Genomic DNA, 22,933 nt, shown 5'->3' on the forward strand with positions numbered 1-22,933 from the left:
AGTAGTGAGACGAGGTCTGCCTGCATTCACTTCTGTTGAGGTTATAGGCATGTAGGATAGGAGAGAGGCTAAGTGAAGACACAGGGCAGGTTATATCATGATAAAAATAGCCACCTGATCTAAAGTAATTTGGGATGGGGGGGCTAGCAGAGGGAGTTGGGGGAATTGGAGGCGGATCAGGGGTCTTTGGGGGCTAAAAATAGCCCCAGTCACCTGCAAAACACCCCAGTGTCCCCCATGAGCAAGCCCCACAGACACTGCCTCCCCGCTGATCGCTCCCATGGATCCCATCTGTCCCTGCATCCCCCCATGGATGCCTCCTGCCCCCCACATCGCTCCTGCAGATCCCACCCCGCATCTCCCCATGGATGTCGCCGTCCCCCCCATCACTCCTGTGAAACCCCCCTGCTCCTCTGATCCCTCTGCAGATGCTGACTACCCCCGCCCCACTGTCCCCCCAATTGCTCCCGTGGAGCCAGGTTGAACTAAGTTAGATCTGGTGGCCATTTTTAACTTGCTCTAACCTTCCCCATAACCCCCCTGAATGTCTGCATTTAGCCAAGATGTATCAGATTCAAGGATAGTTTTCCGGTCAATCATTTACTTGCTGTAATGTAATATTGTGATGTAATGTATACTGTAATGTTTTACAGAGTAGTTTCGCACTGGAGGCTAATGTAGGGCCTCTGTCCTCAAAGGCCGTTCAGAGTGATGAAGGGTTTCCAGCAAGACGTCAGATGGGGGGCATGGAAAGATTTGGTTTCATTTTTCAGTTTTAACTTGGTGAGGTTGCAGGTTTTCAACAGGCAGAACGAGGCCTGATGTGAATTCATCTGAACCTCTGAAGTTGCAGCGGTTCCACTTTTGACTTACCTCTCTCAGCCAAATCAAGGATGATGCACATTTTTCCAAAGCGCTGCCAGTTAGGTTTGGGATTTGAAAAGCCCAGTGATTTGAACTGGAGCGCTGCTTATATAAACCAGAAAGCAGATTTAACCATATCTGCAAAATAAAGCTAAATCTGTTCGGAAAACCACCATTGCATTTATTTTACTTGCATAGAGCCCATGGGACAGAGGCAGATGCAGGCTGCCCGCTGCAGGCTTGGAGCTCCCTGCCCTGCTGCTCTTCCCAGGGGATCCTCCGTGGCCCAGCAGATGGGACCCAGCGTGGCAGGGCAGAGTGGCACGGGGAGGCATGGTGAAACCCTTGCATTCAAGAGCAGTTTTAGGGTATAAACACTTGAGGACATAGTACTGCACTATGGCTAGTTTCAGAGCACGGGCACAGATCCTCACCTTTAACTTCAAGGTTGGCAGTTGTCTTTGTGTCAGCTGTGCTACAGCTATACTCCCCTGTGTCCTCAGGCTTTAAATCATGAATGATCAGAGTATGTGTAGTCCTTTCCTTCTTGATCTCAAACTTCTTGCTGGACTGGATCAGGGATGCATCTTTCTTCCACTGCACAGCAACGTCAGGCTTGGACACATCACAGCGCAGAGCTGCTGAATCGCCCTCCTGGGCTTCCAGGCTCTGGAGCAGTCGTACAAATGTTACTGGGGCCTCTGTAAAAATAGAGATAGCACTGCTGCATAAATGTAGCTGGGCATGGAGTCAGGGGACTTGAATATCTGTGAGCACAAGAAACTCAGAATAGCTCCTTTGAATGGTGAGACTTCATCATGTGTCTATTCCATTTGTCGGAGATAAGCCGGGCTTGATTGAAATCTTCCATTGGTTATGCCAGCAAAATGGAAATGGGATTTTCTTCTGTGGCCATAGGGCACAGAACTAGGAGCAATGGCCTCAAGATGCAGCAGGGAAAATTTAAGCTACAGATTAGAAATAACTTTGATTATGAGGGTGGTCAAGCATTGGAGCAGGCTACCTACAGAAGCTGTTGAATCTCCACTCTTGAACATTTTCAAGAAAAGGTTAGACAAACACTTGGCTGGGATTTTTTAGTCAGGGATGATACTGCAGGGGGCATGACTAGAGACTTTGTGAGGTCCCTTCCAGTCCTACTTTCCTGTGATCCTACGATTTGCACTAGTGCAAATCCCCAGCACGTAGTATTGTAGACCACAGAGGACCTGCACGCCACACGGAGCTGACTAATGACCAGGGATCCTGGTTTTCTCTGATTTAAAAAAAAAATCCCCAATTTTCTGTTGAAAAAAAGGAACCCCAAATCTACATTTTCCATGATTAAAATGAAACACTGCTACACGTATATCTATATATTAGCGGTGTTTCATTTAAGTCACAGAAAAAATGTGGATTTGGGGTTACTTTTTTTTAACTGAAAGTTAGAGATTTTTTTTTAAATCAGAGAAAACCAGGATCCCTCCTAATGACATAGCTTGGGGGATAGCTTGGGGCAAGAACACAAGTCTCCTGCAGCCAGTACCAACATGTCACTGGAGTTCCTAAAAGTTGCAGAATATTATTATCTAGAGACAGTGGTATTGTACCAGATTCAGGATAATTTTGCTGCAGACTTCATTTTGACTACCGATGATGACCATCGGAGTGAGGTTCGTGGTTTCTTGGGGATGTCTGATTGTGGCTGGATTGTCGCTACAGGGACATACCCAAGTTTCATAAACAGTTGGATAAGTGTCGGATACGGATAGTTTGGGAACGGCATTCCAGCATTCGTGCAGGGAGTTTGACCAGATGAGTCTTGAGGCCCTTTCTGTAACAAAGACATGCAACCCCCATGGCAGGGGAGAAGGGACAGAGTCCTTTAAGGACCACCAGACAGGCTGAGAGTCATATAAGGGAAGGGCTCCAGCAGTGAGGAGCAGATGGACAGAGCTCCTGTTGGAGGAAGACAGACCCAGGGCAGCAATGGTGGGTAAGCCTGGGGCAAAACTCACTGAACAGGCATCAAGGAAGGCCAGATTGATTCTGGGCCTATCTAGATCGTTAAGGAGTCTGAAGAGAAGGCAGACTGGATAGAGAAAGGACATGATGGAGAAAGTTAGGGCCACAAGTCTAATGGGATCACAGGACTGAAGAGGTATTAGGCAGAAAACGCAGGGGCTGGGACTCAGTGGCTCCCTCTCAGTCCTGCATTTCTGCATGACAGGTTTCTGCTGAAAGGTCTGATTATGATTACGAGTCTGAAAAAAAAGGTGCATTAAAAAAAAGTCCTCCCATAGTCACTCATGGGCACCCTTTAGTGTTGCCCTTAGCTGGGGATGGTGTGGCTTTCGGTATCCCCGTGATCTGGCTCTTTTAAATGTCTTATTGTGTTTGTTGAGGGGAAGGGAGGGAGTATGCATGTTGGGGGTGGCCACGGACACTCTGCAGCAGAAAGGAGCGGGATCTCCTTTGGGTGAGAGGCAGGGGAATGGGAAGTCAGTGGGCAAGGGGGCAGGGAAGTAGGAAGTGATTTTCTATACCTAGATGTGAATGGGGGCTGGGAAGAGTTGGGAAGCACAGCTGGGATGGGGGGGTGCCCCGCTCTCCCTGGGTGCTGGAGGGAAGGAGGAGTAGGGTGGCATTTCTAGGGTGTCCTTTGGGGAATCTGTTGCTGCTTTGGTGGGTTGTTTGTCTTTTATTGCAAACTGCCCTGGGCCTTTCTGCCTAGGGCAGGATATATATCTAAATAAATAGGTCAATAGATCGTAAGGAAATAACTATTGCACGGAAACCACACGTCTCATGGGGGTGGCTTGCTCACCTTGCACTGTGAGCTGGGCCTCGGAGGTATGAGCCCCCACTTTGACACTGATGGGACCGGAGTCTTCTAGCGTGACCCTCCGCAGGGTCAGGGTGTGAAGCTTCCCTTGCACTTTTATCTCATTCATTTCATTGACCTGGAGAGGGACCCCTCCCAGGCACCACTGCGCGTCCTGGACGTTCTCCTGGGAGAGCCTGCATTCGAACACGGCGTCCTCTCCTTCATACAAGGTGATGTCCTTTAGCACCTCCACTATGCTTGCTGCTGGCTCTTTGACAGAGAAAGTTAAAATGGTTTTAAGCACATCTTCAAACATCTCACCGCGCTCCCCTGTTTTAAACACCCATCATCATCATCATTGACAACATGGCATGCTCAAAGCTCTTTGGGCATTTACCACAATATTATTCTGGGAATATGCAAACATTTTTCAGTAAGTAATACGAAGCTCTTGACTCTCTAAGGGCCCTGCTCTGCTTCTGCAAAGTCACAGGCCGAACTTTGTTGTTTTGCTAGGACCAGATACAGCAGGATATTATGCTACCACACTGTGATGACACCGTATTTCACTGCGGTGCCATGCATATGAGCTGAAATGATCCATCAGTCAAAAGCCAGTGCAAAGGCCCACCTTTCACAGACAGTGCTGCAGTGGTTTGCTGGTCTCCCGTGTCGCAGGTGTACTCCCCAGCATCGCCTTCCTTCAGGTTACAAATTGTCAACTCGGCCACGAGGCCTGACTGGTGCATCTTATACTTGTCACTGGGCTGCAGCAATTTCCCTGACTTCTTCCACTTGATAGGGGCGTTGGGTTTAGAGATCTCACAGCTCAGGGTGATGGTGCCACCCTCTTCCGCTTGCTGATTCTGCAGCGGTTGTATAAAAAGCACTGGCAAAGCTAAGCCAAGATAAGCAGGAAAAGACACAATTACTCTTCATTTGTGACCCTCTTTAACTGACTTTCTGATACGCCCCTGATCAAGGGCTGTTTTCTGGTCTGCTGGCTTTCATACGCAGGTGTGCCATTTGATCCTCTTTCCAGCAGAATCAGTCCCGCAGGAGCAATGGGTTAATTCGTTTCACATCAACATTAGCGATTGTAGAAATGAACCCTGGTGGGCTTGGGTCTAAGCGATGCTTACAGTAAACCCCAGCAACCCTTACATGCTTTCCTAAATGCTGTTATTCTTGGGGTGCGAATCTGGAAGGCCTCATTTTCTGAGATGCTGAATACCCAGAACTCCAGCCCAAAACAGCATGAACGGCTGGCCGCTTAGTGCCTGCTGCAAATCAGCTCACTGTTCCCAGAAGCAGAAGCCCATGCTGTAACATGAGCATTTCGTTCTGCATTTGGGTACCGACCTTAGCACTCAAGTGCCTAAATTGGATCGTTAGGTTGCTGGAACCCAAAGGAGGAAACGAGCATCTGCCCTTCATGTGCCCATCTCGGAAAGCTGGATCTGGTAAAGGAACTGTTTGCATTAACACCACCAGGGGTAAATTCGGTATCGATGACGCACAAGGGGAGAGTTACAGGGGAGGGAGGTTTTGTTCGGAAAATATAGGAGGCATTGATAGGAAATGAAGGTGGGGGTTGCTTGTACACGCCATGGCCATTATGCAGCAGGCGCTGAGGACACCAAAATGGCTGGGTGCTTGTACATGCCACGAAACTAACTCTGTTTAGTTCTCCCTAAATTGAAATGGTGGGTTTTTAAAAACATTTTTCAATTTAAGAAGAATTAAACCAAACTAAACCCTCGTGGCATGTACACAAGGGTGGGGGCCCAATCCTTACCTGCCTCTTCGGCAGCAAGGATAGAAGGGAGCTGCTGGTGGGCTGAATGGTCCCTGAGCTGCATGGGGACCCCCCAGGTGGCACCCACCCACTGGCACCTGGCCCGGGAGGTCTTGAGGGGCACCACAGCAGCAGAGGGAAGCACTTATATCCCCCCCGCATGAGCTGCTGCTGGGTCCCACCACCCCTGAGCTGCGCGGGGCTTGCCAAGCCCCGAACACGCCGGCTTACAGCGCCCCGTGCACTGCTGCACTTTGTTAGGTAGCAAACTAAAACATCTCAGAGGTGTTTTATCTTGCTAAGTACCAAAGTCATCTAAAATGGAATACGCCACTGAGCGTGCAAACAGCAACACCATTGAAGTGGATTATGCCACTGAGCGTGCAAACAGCAACACCATTAAAGCGGTGGAAAAGGGCACTGAAGCCACTTTAAAGGCCAATTTTGTGGTGTGTACAAAGTCCCATGGGTGTCATGCCCAGCTGCTGGATGCTAGTCCCAGGGGGGTTATAGGGCAGCTGCATTTAAGGGCTGTTGAAAGGAAGGGAAAAGGGTTATTTTGTAGTGGTGCAGCCTCCTCGTTGCTGTTCCGGGCATCCTAACAGCCAGCAAGAACACGCGTTACATTGGAGAACCTATAGCGTAAATAAGCTGCCTGAATAACAAGAACCACAGAGGCCCCATGATGCCTCTGTCTGCCTACAGCCTGCACGGAGACACCGCTAGGCTGATGGCAACAGCCACAGATGGAGGCTGCAGATGGAAGTGCTGCAACACTTTATAACTGTGGGTGCCGAGGGGCTATGCCCACAGTCCTCGAGCTTCATGCCACGTGGAGAACCGACGCATTCAAACTAAACCCAAAATGCATAAAAAGGGACAGGAAATGCCTCGTCACCTTTTACCAGCAGCGATGCAGTGCTCTGCTGATCGCCGGAATCGCAGGTGTAGTCTCCGGCATCCTTCAGCTGCACGTCACGAATCAGGAGCTCCACACTGGATCCCGACTGCCTCATCTCATACTTGGCACCGCTTTGGAGCAGGACTGAGCCCTTTCGCCACTTCACTGGCGCATCGAGTTTTGAGAGCTCGGCATGCAGGGTGGCAGTGGAGCCCTCCTCGGCTTCTTGGTTCTGGAGGGTTTTTTCAAATAGTGCTGGGATGCCTGGGACCCCCCGAGAAAAGCAGATCGGGTCACCTAGCACACCGTTCAGCACACCCATCCCCACACAGCACAACGGCGCTTGATTCACTGGGGTGCACCAGTAACTCGGGACCTACTTCATTTGTGGTTTCACAGATTTCGTGGAAACCACCAAATTCGGGATGGTCCACGAAATCTGCAAAATCAACAATAACAACAAAAACTTCATGAAAATTAAATGCTGGCTCCCCAGTGGAAGCCAGCAGTCCTCGTTGCCAGGAGGGGAAGGCACCAATTGGCGTGGTGGGACAAAGGGCAGCAGATAAGTCAAGACGGCTACTGCCCCCTCGTCTCTCTTCCCCCGCTAGGACCTCTATGGTAATCAGTACCAAGGGGCAAGGCCACTTGAAGAGCAGCCAACAATCAAGATGGTGGTTGCACCTTCATCCCTCTACCTTCCCAGGGCCTCTCCACCAATCAGTGCCAAGGGGAAGGGCCTCTCTGCCAATCAATGCTGATGGGCAGGGCCACCATGAAATGACCACCGAATGAGAACTTAACACCACGAAAGTCGGTAAGTCTCCCCGGGATCTAGATAGACCCCTACCAATAGCAGATGCAATGAGGGGTCATACTACAGCCAAATGAAACTGGAAGAGTCTTCAAGTGACAATTCTCACATGACATTTTGACTCATTTCACTTCCCCTGAACTTTGAGACCAATTCTGTGTCTTAAAATAACAAAATAAAATAGCATGTCTGACATAATGTATTTTTATACATGACCCTAGTAAAATTTTAATATAATAAAAGCTGTGGCACTTCCAGCTGTGTGTCTGTCTGTCCATAATGCTCTGGGCCAACTGCACCTGTGTGGCCTGGAGCCTTAACTGACAGATGGACAGACAGGCGGAGGCAGAGGCGTGGGGGCCAGGGTGTGCCCCACGGCACGGTGGGAGAGGGGAGATGATAGGAGAGGGAGCGTGGCACGGCCATGTGGGGGTGTGGTACATGGCATGGGGGGGTCTTGCATGTGGCCGCAGGGCACCATGCAAGGAACGGGCGTGGGGTACGTAGGCAGAGCCCACTGGCTGTACCACATGGCCACGAGGTGGGGCACACGCCTCACACTGGCTCCCCATGTGGCACCCTGCAGTCGTGCCTCTAGCCCCTGGTGTGCAAAGCTCCCACATCTGTGGGGGATTGCCCGCCAGCTACAGCTGGGTGCGGGGTGCACAGGACACACAGGGGGTGGGGGACAGGCGCAAGGAGCACCCACCAGCTGCAGCATGCATCTGCGGGGTGCAGTGCACCCCCCGCACCCACTCCCCATGTGGCACCCTGTGACTGCGCAGCCCCCACTGCTGCAGGAGTGATTGCCAACTGTGGCTATGGGGTGTGCTAGGTGTAGGGGGGGCATGATGCACAGCTACACAGTGTCGCTCTCCATGCCCCACCCCAGGCATGGCTGCAAACCATGCTCCCCCATGCATGGATCGCCCATCGGCTGTGGCCACAGAGCATTGGCGGGGGGAGCGGGGCTGTGCAGGGAGCCAGCACATCGGGCACACCCAGGCTGAGACTGGGAAAGGTACTTTGGTGCATGCAGTGATGGAATATATTTAAGGGTCTCTGCCTGATACTGTAATTTAGTGAATTGACAGGTGTCTAGGAGCCAAAATGATCTGGGCTCGAATCTTAGGCTTGGCCATGCCTTGCTGTAAACACAAGCCTTTAAGCCTATACTTTCAGAAGTGTTCAGTCATTTTGGTGGCCTCTGTGTTGACAGCCACATTTTGGATGCCTTCCTTTGGTTCAGGCGTACAACTAAGGATACTAATGTTACGCCCAAGTCAGTTTTTAGATAATTTTTACTTCTGTAATTGCATTGACTTCTATGAAATAGTTCCTGATTTATACTGGTGTAAGTGAGAGCAGCATCAGGACTGTTATCTGATCGTGAAGAACCACATATTTTTGGTGTATGGCATCTGAGGCCAATAACAAAGAGCTCTTAATATGAGGATTGTGGTGGACTGGCTGAATAATCACTGGGCTCAGGAAAATAAAAAATAATGGACATTTTAAAGCCTGCGGTATGCAGGAGGCCAGACTGGATGATCTAACAGTCCTCTTTGGCCTTAAAATCTACAGTGGTCCAGATCTGGACTTCAAGCTTTCTCAGCTCAGGACCAAAACACACTGGCAGAGAGGTACAGGTGTTGCTTGCGGAGAACTTCAGCCAACTCAGCCTGGCCTCCTAGCTGGTAGATATTCATCCTTTGCTTTCACAATATAAGCTATGATAATAGGCAAGTAAGATTTATAAGCAGCTGCACATGTGCAGTAAAAGTTTTTCATAACTGTTTAGCATCCATGCACATGCCAAGGTTCATTGGATTCACTAGTGGATTGAAATAAATCTGTCTTATGCTATTCAGAAACCTGATGAAGAATGTCTTGCATTCAAAAGCTCATCTAATTTTATTCAAGCCACGTAACTGATCCAATAAAAGATATCACCCCCCCCCCAAAATCCTTGCCTTTCATGTCATTCCTGGACCGCCGAGGCTACAACATCACTCTAACGCTATTCAAAACTAGCACTTAGCATAATTTCTGAAAAAAAAGTGTGGATCTTCAGCTGTGTAAATCAGAACAACTGTCAGGCCACAGCCTTAAACATGGGGCCTCGATCTGCCCCGTTTAGCCGCTCGGTCCAATCTCCCACCTCTCTAGCTGACCATTTAGGTCCAGCAGTGTTGGCCAGAAATCTCCATCAGGGCCCAGCCATCTGCTTACTCCCTGCTACCGGGGTGGCTGCTCAGGTTCAACCAGTCCTTCACTCCCTCCCATATAAACCTTGGAGCAGGACCAGGAAGCATCTGGGCAAGGGAGCTCAAACTGAACCCAGTTTGCCTCCCTGTTCCTTAGGGCTTGTGCCTCTGCCTGTTCTCTCTTTGACCTCCTGGCTTCTCAACTTGCCTTGCCCCACAACTCTGCTCTGCCTGATCCTCTGGCTCAGTTTACCCCCCAGATCCAGTGGCCAGATTGACCTCCTGGTTCCTGATCCAGCTTGTCCCTGGAATCCACTCACTCCACCTGAACCCATGGGTCCCTCGAGCCCTGAATGACCTCCCGGACTTGGCCACCCATGACCCAGCATGATAATACCTCCCCTGAAATCAAAGGATCAGTTGAGATGCTGGCTCAAACTATTTGGGAGAAGTTGGACGGTGCCCATCATAATCAGGAACAAGCATCTCATTTCAAAAACCCCAACGACCTACCTTGGACAGTTAACAGGGCTGTCGTTTGCTGGTTTCCGTTATCACAAGTGTATTTTCCGGAGTCTTCTGGTTTTAAATTATAAATCTTCAATGTATGGGTCATCCCTTCTTGCCTGATTTCGTATTTGGTACTTGAAGAAATCACTTGGGAGCCCTTCCTCCACTCCACTGAGACATTGGGCTGAGAGACCTGGCACGCTAAGACAGCCGTACCGTCCTCCTGCATATCTAGGTTCTTTAGCTTCTCTTTGAAGACCGGGGGCAATGCTGAAATGATAAAGATAGGAAAGATGGAAATCCAGGAGCCTACAAATGCCTAATATCATTTTCCTAATTCCACTTTCAACCACTTATTCTCTTCTACTCAGTCTGGAACTCTTCAAAACGCTTTGTTCCCCCATTAATTGCCTTGCAATCGCGACAATGGACTATTAAATGCTGAAAAGAGGTTTATTTTCTACGTACATGTTATAAGTGGAAGCCTACAGTTTAGACTCAGCCCCTCTTAAAAACTGCCCCAACATAAAGAAGCCCAAATTAGGCACACTGAATGCATTTAGCCTGATTCAGGCATGATGGTGACTTGACCTAGACAGCGGTTACAAAATGTGGAAGAAGAACAAGGAATGATTTTTCTGAGTGAGAAGCTCTATATACCATACGGTGGAGAAGGGTAGGAAACAACAGGGAAAAGCGAGGTGCTTTATCAATAGACAGCCAATCTTGGTAATGTGTCTGGTCATAGCAGTTCTACGCTGCGTGCAGCCGATGCCTCTGTAAGCTGCATTCAGCTCAGTTTCCTGGACATTTTAATGTTGCCGGCTCTCCCAAAAGCCATCTCCCTCCCAGACCATGAAGCTTGTTACCTTTCACGGTGAGCTCTGCTGTGGATGTGTATGGCCCCACTCGGAAAGTGATGGTGCCCGTATCCTGCTGGGTGACCTTCCTCAGTCTCAACGTGTGAATCTTGCCTTGCTCCACAGAGATCTCATTCATTTCATTGCTTTGCAGCGCAACATCCTGTAGCTTCCACTCCACGTCCTTTGCATTCTCGTGAGACACCTTGCACTGAAACACGGCGTCTTCTTCCTCAAAAACCACCATGTTCTTCAGGCCACTAACGATGGTCACATCAGGTTCTGCCAATGTTGCAAGATTCATTAGTAGAAGAGCGAAAGGTGTCTCAAGGACCAAAATCCATAAGAGTGGTTAATCCTAATGCTACAAAACTACTGGACTACTTTATCAAATCACATCCTTATTCACCCTGGTATGTGAGCACTTGGTATCATGTCCCTATTCACCCTGGTATTTGAGCACTTAGTATCACATCCCTATTCACCCTGGTAGTTGAACACCTCTGAGCAGTATATGGAGCAGTATAGCTAACAGCCCTCACAAGGGTTATCCCCCCCTTTTTCCAATGAATATATTGTGTATTAATTATGTTTTGATGTTGCATGATGGTATGCTTATGCCACTGAAAACAAAGGCAAAGATGATTGTATTGCTCATGGAATGGAAAATAGTAAGGGGTGGACGAAAGGTTGAGATACCATGGGGCTATGTTTCATGATCTTGGGCCGACTCCAAAGAAAAATGCTTCCCTGGTGGGGACACAATGGTATTTTCACACCTGCCCCGGTCGGAGCCATGAGATTTTAAATTTCTGTTATCCTGTGACAACAAGCATGTACTCCGGGTACATTTTTCAAGCCTGTTTCGTAAGTAGTGAGTATTAGACTGTGAAGTCTCAGCTCCTAATGAAAATCTGTGCCCCCAGCCACCAGCTCTTACCCTTCACAGTCAACACTGCAGTGCTCATCTGCTCCCCAGCAATGCAGGAGTACTCTCCAGCATCCGCTGACTCCAAGCGATGTATATGCAGCTCGTGAATGGTACCGTCTTGTCTCATTTCATACTTGGGACCGGACTGAAGCACCGTGCCGTCTTTCTCCCACTCCACTGTAGCGTTAGCGATCGTGACCTCACAGCGGAGTTTGACTTTTCCTCCAACTTCTGCTTCCTCGTTCTTCAGCTGCCGCGTGAACTGGGGTTTGATGGCTGTGGAGTCAAAAGCAGCCAATAGACAAATCCATTAGCTACGTGCTTGGGTCCTGAAAGATCAACCAAGGAACAATCCAACACAAGGGGCCTCAGACTGCGGAGTAAATTTGTACATCAGCATCCTGACACACACCAAACTGGTTGCCTCACCTGGACCTGGAGAAGGTCAAGCTGAGGGCTGTTTATCTAAAGCTTTTATTTCACATAAAGTCTAGGGTTTCTTCCTCAGGAGGATCTCTCCCATGAGCCTTCTTCTGAAGCACCAGGTTGTGCACCCTGACTCCTAATGCCATTAGCATCCATTCTAAGCGGAGTCTGATTCTTCCCTTCTAAAACCGGTGTAAATGCATTGATTCTCATTGCATTATTCCTGATTTACACCAACGTAAGTGAGCGGAGACTCCAGTTTGTACACATGTTCTCTGTCACTATCCTTTCAAAATCCTTAGCTTCTCAACAATCATCCTTCACCGAAGATGCAACATTTGACACGCTCTGTGCATCCAGCCAGCCAGGGCACTGTTCGGACCAAAGAAGCGATTCCATCCAACCTCTTCGACAAAAGCCACACAACTTTTACAAGACAGGCTAATACGGCGACTAGAGACGCACACGATTTCCGGTTTGTTTCAATGCTCAAAGCGTTTAAACAAACAATGCAGAGCATTGAAGATGGAAATCACTTGGTCTTAACAGTGCTTTTGTAACTGGTTGAGGATGAACGTGCCTGCCTATTCACTGGAATCCACACTGCCAAACAGGAAGAAGAATAAATGTACAATCATACAAGAGTTGTATGTACAATCATGTACAATCAGTACAAGAGTTGCTACAATCATAAAGCTGTTACAGAGCGTGTAGTTTGGTGTACATGTTAATACATGTGGGACACAAAAGGAGGCATTTTGCACCTGAACAGCCCTTCTTTTGGGAACTGTTCTGCAAGACTCCTCTTGTGCGCTCTATGATTGTGCATGATTTTTATGCCTGCTTTTCTCTCGCTCGTCTTATATTCACTTTGATGACTATAAAGAAATCCAGCGTATCTTCCATATGATGGCACACAATAACATTTTGCTCCTTTGGGCACAATGCTAACCGTTCACTCTGAGGACTGCCGTGCTCTGCTGGTCTCCAGTGTCGCAAGTGTAATCAGAGGCGTCTCCTGGTTCCACGTTGTGAATGACAAGTTCAGCGACGTGACCCTGCAATTTCAGTTCATATTTGGCACATGGGAAGAGGTCCACGGTGCCTTTCCTCCATTCCACAACTGCATTGGCCTTTGTCAGCTCACACTCAAGTCTTACTGAAGCTCCTTCTTCTGCTTCTTTGTCTTGGAGCTTCTTTCTGAACAGAACTGGGAGGGCTAAAAGGAAAAGAAAATAACAGGGGCTTTTATTTAACCCCAAATCAAGCACTACTAGTGAACATGTTCAGAATCTGCTTGTGGGAAACCTAGAACCTGCATGTTGACAAAGCCCCAAAAGCGACTACTATAAAATATATCTTCCGATCTGTCCATAATGACGGCAACAAACTCCACTACATTCAAAGGAGCAAGATGGATTCGTAAAGTGTCCTTCCGGTGCTGTTTGACAACTTTCCTTCCCTTGGTTGAGTTCATCAAGCAAACGCATCCATGAACTGATTGCAGAGAAATGTCAGCATTCAAAAATGCATCCTCGTGAACCTCCATAGGAGAGCCGAAAAGGCTCAGGTGGCCTCCTTCCGGCAATCAGAGGGAGAAATTCCACTTTTCTTAATGGCACAGCTATGACATTAGCTATGCATCGAGTCAAACTGCGGTAGAGCTCTTCTCAAACTCTCCCAAATGTCTACTTGGAAAATAACTCACATTACAAGCAAACGCACAGATGCTTGTACAGACACACATGCACACTCAAAGCAAACAAAGTACTGTGCATGTCCACGCCGCTTTTCCTTTCAGTATAATGGTGTGGTGCTATTTTTAAAAAGTATTACTACAAGATAAGGAAAAAAATATAACACAGAAAAGTCACGGGCCTCAACACCGTTACTGAATAACTTGTGTTGGAGAAAATCTATTGCTCCAGGAGTGAGGGCAGGTCAGAGAGGGACCCGTATCACCTACCTTTCACGTTTAGCGAAGCCTTTGTTTCTTGATCCCCAGTATCACAGCTGTACTCTCCCGTGTCTTCTAGTCTGAGGTTGTGTATTAAGAGCTCTACAGAGCATCCCCTCTGTCTCATTTCATACTTATCGCTGGGCCGGAGCCCCAGACCTCCTTTCCTCCATTCCACAGGAAAATTGGGTTTTGAGAGCTCACAACATAATGCAGCGGTCCCTCCTTCCTCAGCCTCCTTGTTTTGAAGAGGTTGCTTAAATACAACTGGCAGGGCTGCAAAATTTGAGACATAAAACATTTTAAGTACATTTTTGTCCCCCCCCCCCACTGAAAAGGAGCCCTCCTGTCCAGGTCCTTCATGAAAAATCTCATCCGGTGTTGATCCAGCTTTGGTCTGCGGACTATTTCTTGACAGCCTGCTGCATAGACCATGTTGTGTACCAAAAGCTGATGGCATTTTGCAGAGTTTAGGAGCACAGCTAACCCACAAGCAGCTCCGTTTCCTAAGGTGATCCATGGAACGGACAAGGAAGACAGCAAATGGTTCGAGCTAACCAGACGTCCCTATGGAAGAATCTCCATGAGAGCAGAGACTGCTTCATTCAAAGGGCACCAGGCCAGAAGCAAGGACTAAAATGGAAGGACATTTTGCCTCCTATGCTATCCTATATCCTCATATCAACTCCCAAAACTTATACAAGAGTGTTGGGTTAGGTCTCTCCCTGCAATAAACCCTCAGCCAATGCCTTTCAAAATGTGGTGGAAGTGGTCAGTGCCCTGGGAGATGAATGTAACTTTGTGAGTGGAAGTAGAGAAAGAGGTTCATGTCTCAGGGGGGATCCCATCGGTGTGGCAGAAGGGGCTTGGAAAGCTAGTTAGGACAGCGCTACTTGAACATCAATGCTAGCGCCTCAGTATGTGATGCTGATCACTGGGACGAGGTAACAAAGATTGTTTTTTGCTTCCACGAACTAGTGAGTAGCCCAGAAACACAACAGGGAACTCAGCAGCAACAACAAAAAACCCCATCTCTCTTTTTCCTCTCAATTAATTCAGTGACTGCAGCCATGTTCAACATTTTGATTCAGAGCAAGACCTTAAAGTTGCACCAGACACCGCTTTTCCCTGAGGTGCATTTTTAATGCATGGCCATATTCATAAACAGCAGCATTGATAGCACCGGTCTGCCTCTTTAATTCACTGCTGTGAGTAGCTCACCGAATCTCACCTGCTACCAACTTCGCTGCACTCAAATGACTTGGGTGCGTAGCATGCATACATCGCTATATCGGTTTAACTACTTTGCGGCTACCCAAACGTTCCCCATGTGTCAAACAAAACCCCTCCAAGGTAGCCTGGGGTCTACTCTCCGCTAGAGAGAGGTTTGAACTGGCATCTCTCCCTGACTTCCCAGCACAGTGCACCAAAGACATTATTAACTAAATGTGCATCAAATCTCCAGTGATAGTTGTTCAGGTTTCAAAGGAATGGCAGCATACTCAAGCCCATTCCTACCCTGGAGTTCAGGGCCATCAGGAAAGCAAACACAGAGCCCTGGGGAAACCAGGATTTTCTTTTCATAGCATATGTCCAGGGTTGCAGTGATCTGCCTACCATGTACGGCCACTGCCGCAGTCGTCTGCTGATCGCCAGAGTCACAGGTATATTCTCCTGAATCTTCCAGTTGTAAGTCATGAATGACCAGTTCAGCAATGGAGCCCCGCTGCCTCATTTCATATTTCGAGCTAGGAGAGAGAGGGGTAGGTCCTTTCTTCCAACCCACCGGCACGTTGGGTTTGGTGAGCTCACACTGCAAAGTGACGGCGCTGCTTTCTTCTGCCTCCATATTCTGAAGCTCGTGTTTGAACAGGGCTGGCCGGGCTACAAAACAGAAACATGCCTTGCAGTCTACAACACTTAGGGGAGCTTGGGAAGGATAAGATGGTGGGGTCTTGAATTCTCTACCTCTTTCATGTATTTTGGGGGAGCAAAACCTCAAGTATTTGCCATAGAAATCTAGGCCCTTTAACCCAAAGAGATTGGACATATATATTCAGAACTAGAAGGTACCGTACTTCTTGCAAAAGCAGCTTTTGCTATGAATTATGCCCATTATCAGCATGAGCCAGGACCATTGGCCTATAGGAGTCTATTCTTGCCACAAAAGATCACCCTCTGATCTTGGAAACCTACTTAGAGACAAAGAATTGTTCTGAAGACCTGCATTAGGAGATAAGCATTTCACATTTTTCTCTTATTGGAAAAGATTGGATGAAGATGAGAATGAGGATGGGCATGAAGATGAGGATGAGAAAGAGCTACACCCTAACTATTCTGTAATCACCTCCTTATTATCTTTTACAAATTCTCTCCTCTTCTTTCAGCATAGGGTGAACTAAGACAGGGATCCCACCTTAGTGTTGTCACTAATTCTTTTAAATGGACTGCCACTTTTTTAATTGCGCTGGGCTGAGGTCACCTCCATGAAGTTACTTTAGCAACTAAGACTGAGATAATATGTGTATTGTCAGAAATGACTTCTGCCCTTTTCTTTTTACCATTCACTGTTAAGGTGGCCGCGGTCCGCTGGTCTCCACACAAGCAGGTGTAATCCCCAGTGTCTTTTAGGTCTAGCTCTTGAATAACCAGCTCCGCGATGGCCCCATCCTGCCTCATTTGGTATTTCTCACTTGCTTTGAGCACTTGGTGCCCTTTCTTCCACTCCACTTGAGCAGCCTTAGTCAGCTCGCAGCGCAGCGTGACAGCACCACTATCTGTGGCTTCCAAGTCCTGCAGTTCCTTCTTGAACACAGGAGGCAAGGCTGAGGGATATAAAAAGGACAGAGAGCCTGTGAAAATTCACAGCTGACAGCTTTCCTGTCCTCTGGGGGCGGGAAAAGTGTCTCATACAGTGTTACAGCCTGCTCCAGCGTCCATGGAGTGCAATGGAGAGAGTCCCATTGGCTTCAGTGGGCACTGGAGAAGGACCATCAGGAGGACATGAAGCAAGACGGGATACAGGATGGCAGAGGAAAACATTCACATAAAGGGCATCTTAAGAAACCACAGGGAAAGCAATGCAAACAAATTCTTGGGCGTACAAAGAGACAAATGGAAAGCATGAGAAAAAGAGCACAGCAATAACCAACAAACCCTGTTATAAAGGAAAAAAGCTGGCAATACAAGGACACGGCTGGATTTCACAGGTCAAGCAGTAAACAGAGACGTACAGGGAGTTCCTGATACACTGTCATTTTACCATGCACTGTTAAGGCAGCTGTGGTCTTCTGGTCTCCACACACACAGGTGTAATCTCCTATATCCTTCAGATGGATATCGTGGACCACCAGCTCTGAAATGCAGCCTTCTTGTCTCATCGTGTACTTGCTGCCTGGCTGGAGCACCTGGTGTCCCTTCATCCACCGCACCGAGGCAGCAGCCGTGCTCAGCTCACAGCGCAGTGTGGCTGTGTCACCTTCGCGGGCGTCCTTGCTGTGCATTTCCTCTTTGAAAAATGGAGGCAGAGCTGGGGGTGCAATACAGAACGCATTACCAAGCAGCGGCGGTTTGTGGATGACAAGTGGGATGGTAGGGGAAGAACGGGGAAGGCTACAGGAAGAAGGAGCTTGGAGAACAGAGGAGGAACAACAGACAACTAGCAATGGCATTATAACCCGAGAGGAAGAGATGGCCTAGCTCCCCGTATGGCTTGTCCCAGGTTTAGAATAGTGTAATGTTGCTGACTTGGGTACAATTCATCCAGGTTTCTACTACTGTCACTAAAAGGAGTGTCAAGACTGTACTCTTTGGTATCCTGACCTGGATGATAAGGAACCAGGTTTGGAAAGGCTCGTTGAGGCATCATTTTACATTTCTCACTTGCTTTCATCCCTTTGTGCCTCATTTTCCATTCCAGTGGATCAGTCTGGCTCAGCTCACAGAGTGTTTCCTTAAAGAAAAATGCCAATGGACTCTCTCCAAAAAGTGAGAGAACTGGAGCTCAGAGTCTGCACCCGACTCGTTCTCCTTTCCCAGAACAAGAAATCCCATTTGGCTGCTCCTCCTCGCTTTTCCCGATGTCGCCCTTGCTAGGCTCACCAGTCATCAAAAGAAAACAACCTCTTCCAAACAGTGTTTGATGAGACGTGCATGGCTAGCTCTCCTGCTCAAGCACGTGCGAGGTCATCTCAGCGCTCAACTTGTAGTGGTGAAGCTGCACTTACACAAAAATACGACAACCCCCAATCCCAACCCCGGACCCTACGTCCAGCCTTCTTTGACTTGATATCTCTCTCCTACGCCCATTTGAAACGGAAGTACTAATGGCAGCGACACGGCTCCTGATTTTTTATATCAGCCTGAAAGCAGATTCAAATCCTAGCCCAAAGTCATCATTGCTCCCACAGGAAAGCAAATGTCAGAGCAAAACTGTATTTGTGCGATACGAGCAGTGGTTGCAGGAACACACCTCTAATGGAAAATAAATTCAGATAGTGGAAATTTCAGCTAACGTAGGCTTGTGTCTGAGTACTATTTCCTTCCTTCGCCGAACAGTAGGGACAGACAGGGAAAGCAACTGTCAGGAAAAAAGACTAAAGAATAGACAAGTTTGTTTTAGAAACAGAAAAGGAGGAAGCAGGACGTGTCACGTAGCACAGGACGGTGCTTAATGGGATTTTTCTATAAATGTAGCCTCCGGTTCCTCAAAGCCCAGATTTGTTAATCCAAGGAAATGGGATGGGAGTGAATGAGGAAGACAGAAAAGATGAAGGAATATGACCACACACAGCAGAGGCATCCTGCAAAGCAAGTAGATAGCAAAGAAAACATAGATATGGATTATGAAATAGCTTTACCCTGCACTGTCAAGGCAGCTGTGGTCTGATATTCTCCACACACACAGGTATAATCTCCTGCATCCTTCTCATCGAGATCACAGATCACCAGCTCTGCAGTGGCACCTTCCTGTCTGATTTTGTACTTCTCACTGGGTTTGATAATCTTGTGTCCTTTCTTCCAGGCTACGGGTGCAGCCTTGGTCAGCTCACAGTGCAAAGCGGCTTCTCCACCTTCTTTACCTTCCTTATTCTTTAGCTCTTCCTTAAAAAACGCTGGCAAGGCTAAAGGATGCAACATGGACAAGGGGTCATTGCAATTCCAGAATGTGAAACCCAATTTCTTTTTTTTCATTTTTTTTTTTTTACTCGTGATATTTCCATTCACACCTTCCTCACTTATCCTAGCCTAATGTCTGCTTCGGTGCGACCAGCTTGTAAAAGTGAATATCCTATCCTAAGCCCTGTCTCTCCATGCTTTCAATTCCTGCAGCTGCTTAACAACACGGGAGTAGGGTCCCGGGGTCCAGATCATGCCACATCTCATGTTTCCTAAGCAAAGAACATTATAGCTGACGTGTAGTTGTTGTGTTAATCCAGCTGACCCCTGCCGTTTGCCAGATTTAGTGGTATTTTCCCTCCACAGATATGACATCCTGGAGGTTGAGGTGGTCTTAAGACTTTACATGCCAAAATAATGAAAGCAAGAGATAAATCATAAACTTCCAATTTTGAATTGACAGATGCAAAGAGCCCAGAGAATTTTAATGCTTGCTTGGGACCTCCTCAAATCTGCAAAATAAAACAGCTGTACGTGATGCGGACAGACCTGTGTCTTCAAGAGCAGGACCTGAGCATGGAGCAAATTCTTACAACACAAAGTGCAATCAAACCAGCTTCATGCATAACCGGTGTCCAGCAGGGAGAGAGGAGGGGGAAAGCGCCCGTCCCAGAAAGGAGTGAGAAGAGTGCCCTGGTCCATGCTTCGGAGAAGCACGGTGGGTATTAAAATGTGTATTAAAACCATTCTGCATAAGCAGCCTCTAGGTCTTCAGAGCTGAGGGATGTTATTTCCAAAAAAAAAGGGTGTTGCACTGGATGAGGTGCGCAGTAGCACAACACAAAGGAAATGTTAACACACAGCAAGGGTTGTTTCTTGGGAGCCGGGAACATGAAACAGCTGTGACTGCGGAGAAGGCATCTTTACCCGTTACGGTTAAGGTGGCCGTCGTCTGCTGGTCTCCACATACGCACGTATAGTTGCCAGTGTCCTTCACGTCTAGCGTGCGGATAACCAGCTCGGACAGGGCACCTTCCTGTCTCATTTTGTATTTCTGACTTTCTCTGAGCACCGTGCCCCCTTTCTTCCACTCCACGGGAGCAGCTTTGGTCAGCTCACAGGACAGAGCGGTCTCTCCTCCTTCTTTGACTTCTTTACTCTTTAATTCTTCTTTGAAAAGAGCAGGAAGAGCTAAGGGCACAATAAACAGCACATTAATGCTTGTCGAAGGAATGCAACCGGCCGGGGTGAGCCGGAGAAATGGACACCGAGGGGGAAAAGGTGGGGGAGATGCAAAAGAAAGAGGTGGCGGCAGGGGGGAAAGAAAGAACTTTTTTTTGCTGCCTCCGTTCGGAGGGGTGAACTGGCAACACTCAAGACATTTGCCCTGCAGCATAACTGCATTGGAAATGAGCCGTGCGTGGAATGGAAGAAGCAACAGAGACACGATGAACTGATATCGAGACCTGGGTATGAATCCAGGGACTGACAGAGCTATTTCAGGAATATTAGAAAATACTTTAATATTGACTTTTGGGGTTTTTTTTTACCATGTACTGTTAAAGCAGCGGTCGTCTTCTGGTCACCAGACACACAGGTGTAATCTCCAGCATCCTTCAGCTCTACTCCATGAATAACCAGCTCGACCACGGTACCTTGCTGCCTCATTTGATATTTGCTACTTGCTTTGAGCACGTTTTGCCCTAGTTTCCACTCTACCGGAGCAGCTTTTGTCAGCTCACAGTGCAGGGAGACAGATCCTCCTTCCGTACCTGCCGCCTCCTTCAGTTCTTCCTTGAAGAGCACGGGCAAGGCTGAGGAGCAGAAAGTCAACAGACAGTGTGTGAACAATCAGAGGGCTGCAGTTGGTGGCCAAATGAAGGCCTGTCACCCCTTATGACTTGGGTTGACATCTGAATCGTTTGGGACCTCATTCTAGCTACTCCAGTTGTGGTCACCATCACTGCATCCTGCAAACAGAGCTCAGCTGCCAGCCACTCACAGAGGATGCACAACATAAAAAGCTCAACATACTCATGGCTCAATTTGGTATGAAGTGCACTGGGGGGGAAAAAAAGCATATAGGAAAATGTGCATAACGTACACCAGTCTCCACAGCTGTGCTGGATCCAGCCAGTCTCTCTCTCTGGGCTGAATACGAGCAGCCCCTTTTCTTTTTGAATTTACAGCCTAAGGGTTTGTCCACATGGAAATATAGCCTTCACGGGCCGTCGTAAAATAGCTATTTCAACATTCGCTCCACATAACATGGCAGTTATATCACAGTGAGTGTGCCCACCTGGGCTGCGTCCCCGTGAGTGGGAACATGCATTTCCCCAGGGATAAATAGCAGTGGCACGTATTTGTGCCGCTGCTACGTGTCCCTGGGGAATGCCCCTGCACACTCACGCTGGCACACAGCAAGTTGCCCCAGGTAGGGTAGGGGAGACTGGGGCCGGCACCTGGGCTGGCCCCGGCAGCCTTACCCAGGGTCCTGGGGTTCACCCAGGGCTGCAGCAGTGATGATCCAGGCACACAGAGCCTGGCCGGCAGCTGGAGCATGGTTCTGGCTGGCCAGGCTCCAGGTTTGGGCGGCGCACACTGCACCCTCATGCACCGCTCTGCTTTTTTCTGTTATGAGATTTTTTTTTGACACCGGGATCTCGTGGTGTCAAAAAACCCCACTCAACACAGCAAATGCATGCGTGTGTGGCACATGCAGTTTGCAGTTTGCAGCGCTGCAAACCACACGTGCGCGTTCATCTGGACGTGCCCGCCGAGAGTCAGTGCAACAGAGCTACTGAGCCGTAGCTTATTTTGCAACAGCTTCTCCGGGTGGATGAACATAAGCAATGCCACACTGGGCCACACCACAGGGCCATCCAACCCTGGCTCCCATCTCTCACTACAGCAGAGTGGATGCAGAGGGAATATTTAAGCAGGGAATATCCAGATTAATCCATCCCCTGTCCCTCTCCTCCTACAGCTTCCAGAAGGAAACGTGTAGTTGTCCTCTTTCAGTTATACACCAATTAAAAAAAAAAAAAATGATGAGCCTAAAACAGGAGGTGACTCTGATAATGGGTGTCAAGGGAACACCCAGGAGCACATTAACCATTCATTTGCAACATGTGATTTACCATTCACTGTCAGGGTAGCTCTGGTCTGCTTCTCGCCACACACGCATGTGTAGTCTCCTGTATCCTGCAGACCTAAGTCATGGATCTTCAGCTCAGCAGTTACATTATCTTGTTTCAGGCTGTATTTTTCACTCGCGTGAAGTATTTTGACCCCTTTCTTCCACTGCACCGGAGCAGGCTTGCTCAGCTCGCAGTGCAGAGTGGCTGTTTCACCTTCGGTGGCTTCCAGGTTTTTCAGTGCTTCTTTGAAAAGTGCAGGCAGGGCTGAGGATCACAGAACGAATGGGGGCTACGTTAAAAATAGGACGTGCCGGGTGACCGGCCTCAGTGGGGCAGAGGGAATGAATAGGTTGTAAGGAGAAAACAAGGGTAAGAGCATGGAGTAAGGGAAATGAGAATTGGTTGCAGTCAGCTTTCTTTCTTCACAAGATATTTTTAAGGCCCATTAATGCACACAGGAAATTTCCAAGGAATAGGACAGACAAAGGAAAAGTAACACGAGTAGCTGCTAAATAAGCCCAGGTACAGTTGCATGCACAATCGCCCCCAAGGAGATAGCAGACACACACAACTGCACATG

General features: G+C 48.2%; 1 protein-coding gene across 21 annotated transcripts in view; it reads right to left on the reverse strand.

Moving 5' to 3' along the window:
• The window catches only part of OBSCN (obscurin, cytoskeletal calmodulin and titin-interacting RhoGEF), a 203,694-nt gene that overhangs the window by 64,363 nt on the left and 116,398 nt on the right, over positions 1–22,933 (reverse strand). For 8 of the 21 annotated variants that reach the window (XM_025211633.1, XM_025211618.1, XM_025211620.1 and 5 more), the window contains 16 exons: positions 22,354–22,617; positions 20,764–21,027; positions 20,141–20,404; positions 18,955–19,218; positions 17,358–17,624; positions 16,657–16,920; positions 15,713–15,979; positions 14,105–14,371; positions 13,091–13,357; positions 11,722–11,988; positions 10,791–11,063; positions 9,925–10,191; positions 6,388–6,654; positions 4,323–4,589; positions 3,692–3,961; positions 1,299–1,565 (listed from right to left, as the gene is read on the reverse strand). In XM_025211633.1, coding sequence (XP_025067418.1) covers positions 1,299–1,565; positions 3,692–3,961; positions 4,323–4,589; positions 6,388–6,654; positions 9,925–10,191; positions 10,791–11,063; positions 11,722–11,988; positions 13,091–13,357; positions 14,105–14,371; positions 15,713–15,979; positions 16,657–16,920; positions 17,358–17,624; positions 18,955–19,218; positions 20,141–20,404; positions 20,764–21,027; positions 22,354–22,617 — 4,266 coding nt within the window. The remainder of the gene's footprint in view (positions 1–1,298; positions 1,566–3,691; positions 3,962–4,322; positions 4,590–6,387; positions 6,655–9,924; positions 10,192–10,790; positions 11,064–11,721; positions 11,989–13,090; positions 13,358–14,104; positions 14,372–15,712; positions 15,980–16,656; positions 16,921–17,357; positions 17,625–18,954; positions 19,219–20,140; positions 20,405–20,763; positions 21,028–22,353; positions 22,618–22,933) is intronic. The other 13 variants (XM_025211617.1, XM_025211619.1, XM_025211626.1 and 10 more) reach the window with 13 other exon arrangements.

The sequence above is a fragment of the Alligator sinensis genome, unplaced genomic scaffold (assembly GCF_000455745.1).
Source record: "Alligator sinensis unplaced genomic scaffold, ASM45574v1 scaffold1398_1, whole genome shotgun sequence".
Lineage (NCBI taxonomy): Eukaryota > Metazoa > Chordata > Crocodylia > Alligatoridae > Alligator > Alligator sinensis.